Source organism: Kogia breviceps, chromosome 5 (genome assembly GCF_026419965.1).
Source record: "Kogia breviceps isolate mKogBre1 chromosome 5, mKogBre1 haplotype 1, whole genome shotgun sequence".
Lineage (NCBI taxonomy): Eukaryota > Metazoa > Chordata > Mammalia > Artiodactyla > Physeteridae > Kogia > Kogia breviceps.
In genome coordinates this window covers 40,217,616-40,223,615 of record NC_081314.1, presented here as the reverse complement: position 1 = coordinate 40,223,615, position 6,000 = coordinate 40,217,616, and the positions used below count along the sequence as shown (strand labels likewise).

General features: G+C 41.2%; 1 protein-coding gene across 5 annotated transcripts in view; it reads right to left on the bottom strand.

Annotated features, from left to right (window-relative positions):
- Positions 1 to 2,168: 2,168 nt before the first annotated feature.
- LRRC3B (leucine rich repeat containing 3B) overlaps positions 2,169 to 6,000 on the bottom strand; it is a 98,711-nt gene continuing 94,879 nt past the window's right edge. For all 5 annotated transcript variants that reach the window (XM_059065585.2, XM_059065584.2, XM_067033893.1 and 2 more), the window contains one exon: positions 2,169 to 3,428. In XM_059065585.2, coding sequence (XP_058921568.1) covers positions 2,485 to 3,264 — 780 coding nt within the window. In that variant the 5' untranslated portion in view covers positions 3,265 to 3,428 and the 3' untranslated portion in view covers positions 2,169 to 2,484. The remainder of the gene's footprint in view (positions 3,429 to 6,000) is intronic.

Sequence of the window (6,000 nt, the reverse complement as noted above, 5' to 3'; positions counted from 1 at the left end):
CTATTTTAAAAGGTTACCTTAGCAAAGCCTTGATTTTTCTACTCTTTAGAGAGAAAAAAAGCATCTTCTGTCAGGCATCTTTCTATGGTAATGCTCACAGAGATATATTATAAGGTTGTCCTCCAGGGGGAGTTAAATCTTCAGCAAAGCTCCAGTGTTGCTGAAAGGCGTTCAAATCCAGTTAGCACAGGCAGACAATGTGGCTTCCTTCTCACGGGGATGCAGGAGTTCTTGGGCTCACATCCTGAATTTCACATCTCAGGCTTCTACACGAGACTTCATACTTTTTAGTAAGGCTAACGCAGGCATGAAAAGCCGGTGGCCAAGTGGTGCATGCCATGAGCCCAGCCATACTGCTTTGAATGTCAGACCCTCAGGGTTCACACTGCTAAACTTTTCAAGACACTATTGTTATGGATAGAAACCATGGTGCTTTCCAAGGGCAGTAATGTGATTCCTGAAGGCCCAAAGATAACCTCATATGAGCTGGAGAAGGCTATGTCGGTCAAAATGGCAAAGGATCCTTCCTTCCTACTTAATCCCCTCAAAGGGCTATTTTTGCTGTTATTTCTTAATGAAACCATCACTTGGGAGTCTGCAAACCTCTAGGTCTGGCGAACCAGCAACCTGAAGCGGTAAAAGTCTACAGCTGCAAAGCATACAGTATAGCAGCTAAGAGGTCCGTTGGTTCTGCAGTTGACTGACTGGGTTTCAATATCTGCAATACTTCTTACAAGCTTTAATACTTCTCTATAATAATTCTCATCCTGAATTAACTACTTAAACTCCTGCATCTCTGACTCGTCATTCACAGAAGACTATCTCATAGGGTAATGGTAGGATTAACCAAGACAACCCAAAGAAAGTGCTTGGTGTATAGTAAGTGTTCCATAAACAGTATTAGTTACTTTTATTCCTGAGTCTGGGGTCGAGTCCCCATGATGTGGCTCCAGCCCTGTCTCTCGCTTCCTGTTACATAGACCCCTTCATCCCCCACACCTCCCTACTTTTATCCCTGTGTTCTGCTTCCTTTACCTTCCTCACCTACAGCATCTGATGAGATCCCACCCAAGTCTCAAGGAGGACCTTTAACTGCAGCTTAAACCCTAAGAAACACAATTCCCTCCTCCATGCACCAAATGAGCTTTCTCCTATCTCTGAACAATATCAGGGACAGACTATCTTGATACACAGGTGTTTGCATTTGTCAAATATATGGAACTGTACACTTAACATGGTGCATTTTTTAATATGTAAGTTATACCTCTATCAGCCAACCCAGTTAGAATATAATGAGAAGACCTCAGTCTTTGGAGTCAGGGAGACTTGGTTCAAGTTCGAGTTCTGATACTTTCTACTTGGCAGGTCACTGGACTTCTTTCGTGCATGGCTTCCTCCTCTGCAGATGGGGTGGTTGTCACTTTCTCCTCTGGGAGTCAGAGTTTGGAGACATAGTATACAAATGCCTTGCACCATGCTTGCACACAGTTGATGCTACATGATTATTAAGACCTTCCTTTTTGGCATGGCTATTTCTATGTTGGTCACACACCTCTGTCCACCGGAAGGTAATCTTGAGGACAGAATATGTGCTCCTTTTTTTTTTTCCATGTGTCTAGCATAGAGTAGAAGTAGTGTGTTTTGCTAAACACACCGACTTTTATTTATTTATTTGTTTTGTTTTGTTTTTGTTTTTTTTGTGGTACGCGGGCCTCTCACTGTTGTGGCCTCTCCCGTTGCAGAGCAGAGTCTCCGGACGCACAGGCCCAGCGGCCACGGCCCATGGGCCCAGCCACTCCGCGGCATGTGGGATCTTCCCGGACCGGGGCACGAACCCGTGTCCCCTGCATCGGCAGGCGGACTCTCAACCACTGCGCCACCAGGGAAGCCCCACACCGACTTTTAGGTAGCAAACACCTGGAGACATCCCAACTTATGCCTCTGCAGGTTGCCACACTATGTATTATCATTTAAGTTTACTAAGGCTTAGTATTTTGAAGTCTGAAAGATATTTTACTTGGCTGATAACTCAGCTATGGTGCCCCAGTGTACAGTAGAACTTAATAACATCTCTCACTGTGATCATTCTTTAGGTTCACAAGAGTTGTCTGTTTCTCTTTAAAGCAATGGAAGGACTGTACTGTTTTCTGGACCAATAAGTCACTCTGTTTTTCATGGTTCAAAGTTAGGCTTTTATTTGGTTTCAAATTAAAAAAATAAATTTCATTATTAAATACTGAGATGGATAGAACTAAGGTTCAGAGAAGTAGCTGACTCAGGAATATACCACCAGGAGTACAACTGAGGGGTGATCACCTAAACGACAATGATTTATGCTGTCATGTTTGTTAAAAGTTCAATGGCATGATTCAAAAGAAACCGAGATACAAAGTTTCAAATGTTTACAATGGATGAGAGAAGTAAACCACTTATTCTACTGCAATCCCAAACGGATTTCTTTTTCCATGCCAGTCAGTTCGGACACTACACCACTGTACTAATATCGTCGGGTTCATCGGCTTTCTTTTGCCTGCTCGGCAGGGATTTCAAGTATTCAAGGTGTCTTCGTGCATCTTCCTGATTTTGCCTCACATAATACACCACATACGAGATCACCATGGTGAACCAGCCAAACATGGTGACCAGCATGGCATAATCAGTCGTTTTTTTAGGGAGGTTACAAAGGTCAGCATCATTGGCAGCGTTGAGGAATGGTCTCCCGGCGTGTTCATCCAGCACGGAGGTCTTGCAGATCACATTGTGGGCTGTCTCGTGATTGGACACCATGCCCCTCAGAACTTGCTGGAGCGTACAGTCGCAGTGCCAGGGGTTGTTGGCAATCCTGGCCCTGGCCTTCAGGTTATTGAAAGCGTTTTTGTGCACGCTCTGAATCCGGTTGTCAGACAAGTCCAGAGTCTGCAGAGTTTCAGCGACTCCTTTGAAGGCATGCTCATCGATAAACTCAATGCCATTTTTGGACAGGTTGAGAACTCTTAGTTGATGGAGGTCCTTAAAAATCTCATTGGGGATGGATGTGATCTGATTGGAGTCCAGATACAGTAAGACTGTTTCAGGAGGAAGATCTCTAGGTATTTCCTTGAGATTTGCATTGCTACAGGTGACATTTAAACCCCCAGAGGAAGAACAAAGACAGCCCTTGGGACACATACTGGCGGAATGAAAGCACAGTATCATAAGAACAAAACTTTGTAGGAGGAGACACATGGAGAGGGAACGAGTTAACCACAGGTCCACCAGATTCATGCTGGGATGTCAGCATAATCACAAGCCCATTCTTCATTTAGTCCAACAAACAAGTGTGGTAACGCTTCCAGCCCTGTCCACACTGTTGACTTCCTTCTTGTGTGGTTCAAAGGGCTGCAGCTAATACACGTATCTCTTCATTATTCCGGTCCATGCTTGGGTACCTAAAGGAAAGGAAAGCAGATGCAATTAGCTCTTTTGCAAAAGGGAGGTACATTGCAATTAAAAATGCTCTCAGGCATCTGGCATTTTTATGTGGGCAGGAGAGTTGATTATGCAGGTAATTTCCATCAACACCACTGGGAGTTATCTGTGTAATGGGAGTCTCCTGCTCAAATCCTAGGTCCTGGGGGAGAGGACTGTCAATAAATGACATTTCCAAAGGATGTTGACTTGTTGTTCGTTGTGCAGAATTGGAGCAGACAGTCCAGATTTCTCTCATTTCCATTGGCCTTCACCACATCCTGAACCCTTTGTATATTTTACAGCAATAAGATTTAATTACCTTTGCTTCTTCCTACTATAACAGAGGTATCAAGACAACTGAGCCCTTCACTTGGGCAGCAGTGAGAAATCATACTGATATTTTACAGTTAATGACCATAGATAACAATATCTTTCATGGCTTTTGAATGGATGCCCAGTTTGGAATATTTTCTCTACAGGAATCTCTTACTTGAACTACGGAACATATGAGTGCATTCCATCCTTCACAACAAAATGTTGCTAAGGACCTACAGCATGGACTCTCCAAAAGGGTTGCCTCCTTTGTGACCTCTTAAGATTACATTATACCCAGAAGGATGTCCTTAACTGAATTTCCAAAGGATTCTCTCTGTTTTCTAAACAATGTATCCCCTCTCCAACAGATTTTTAAATATGACACACACACCTCCAAGCCTTTTTTTTTAGTATAAAAAGAGAATTAAGAAATACTAGCCTCTTATACGTACGTAAGTCAAATCATTATGCTGTGCACCATAAATTTATACAGTGCTGTATGAAAATTATATGTCAATGAAACTGGAAAAAAATGATGTAATTAGCAGCCAAAGAAATGCAACTATAAAATGAGATATGAATGTTTTTCTTCTATCAATATAATTTTTGAAAATACCATCCATATGCTTATAAGAATAGTATAATATAGCATCCTCATTAACACATCTTTTGAGAATATGTTTTGGAAAGAAATTTGGCAATATCTACTGAGAACATTAAATTTTATATACATATACATCTCTCTCTATATATATATATCTTTTGACATTGTAATTTTCTTTCAAGTAATCTGTTCTAGGGAAATGTTCTAAAATTAAACAAAAATTTAACCCCCCCCAAAAAAGAAATACTAGGCTCTAAGACTTCCTCAATAACTTATTTTTCTTTCTAATCATATATATATAGAGAGATTATATAGATATTATATAATATTATATATAATATAATATATAAGATTATATAATATTAAATAGTAAATATTATTATATATTATATTATATATAAAGATTATATAAATTCATATAGAGATTATAAAAGCATCTAATAACAATGTTGACTTGAGCATTATATGAGATAATCCATGTAATCCATGTGTGTATATATATATATATATATATACATGTATTAGTGTTGGAAAGAGGCCAAAAGTAATTGCAAAACTTTAGTGATATGAGAAAGGTTATGAACTTACCCGAAAATGGAGATGAGAACATAAGTGAACATTCAAAACTACTCTCTCATGTAAAGAGGACAGGCATCCTCACAGGTTAGGCAAGTGGATCTTGGACAGATTATGTGACTTGTCCAAGGTCAAATAGCTTGCAGGTGGTAGAGACAGGAATCAAGCCAAAGACTTTGTTCTGACTCATTAATCTCACGATTCTTTCCACTACCCCTCTTTCCCAATTCCATCCGCTCCATGAGGGCAAACAGAATCCAGGGATTTCTGTAACTTCTGATGCTATTCCTTTGCTGTTCCATCCCACATTGAGGACCCCATCGGATCCCAGGAAGGGGGCCCTCTGCCTTGTGGAGGGGACCCGTGCCTGACTTCCGAGGATTCTCTCTCAGGATCTGAGAGGCAAGGAGAACATTCATTCCTCTTACAGCAGTGAGCAACAAATGACTCTCTGCAAACTTGTCTTTTCTAAAGATCCCAGATGGATAAATACAGAGGGAAATGACTCCAAATGTTACCAAACTCACAGAAAGGAAGATTAATGTGAGCTGAAAACATAATGAACTGGGTTGTTCATCATGGAAAAAATAAGATTAGCAACAGCAGAATGCAATGAATGTGCTTTTGGAATTCTGAGTCCCTCCAATGCCAGAGATGCTAGAGATGAACCCCTAGGCATACTAGGCCGTGTGTCAACAGCTCATTTCATCTGCAGTGAAAGTTTACCTCTCTTCCATGTTTTCCTTCCTTCAAAACTTCATCGCATGGCATTTGGGGACTGAGTAATTGTCTAGATGGGAGAGAAAAAGCATGGACAGGTGTGGAGGGGAGGACACTCAGAGAAGAAAGAGTGTGGCAGTAGGACAAGACAAATGTGGCTGTGAGGAGGACATGAGAAGGACACAGGAGATGGGAGAGATGAGTGTGATTAGAGAAAACAAAGGGAGTCCCTGTCATCAAGCAATTTCCATCACCTGAGTATGTGCTGAAAGAAGGAAAGCCTTCTCTGGAGGACACTCCACATCTCTCTAGAGGCTGATTCCAAGTCTATCTGG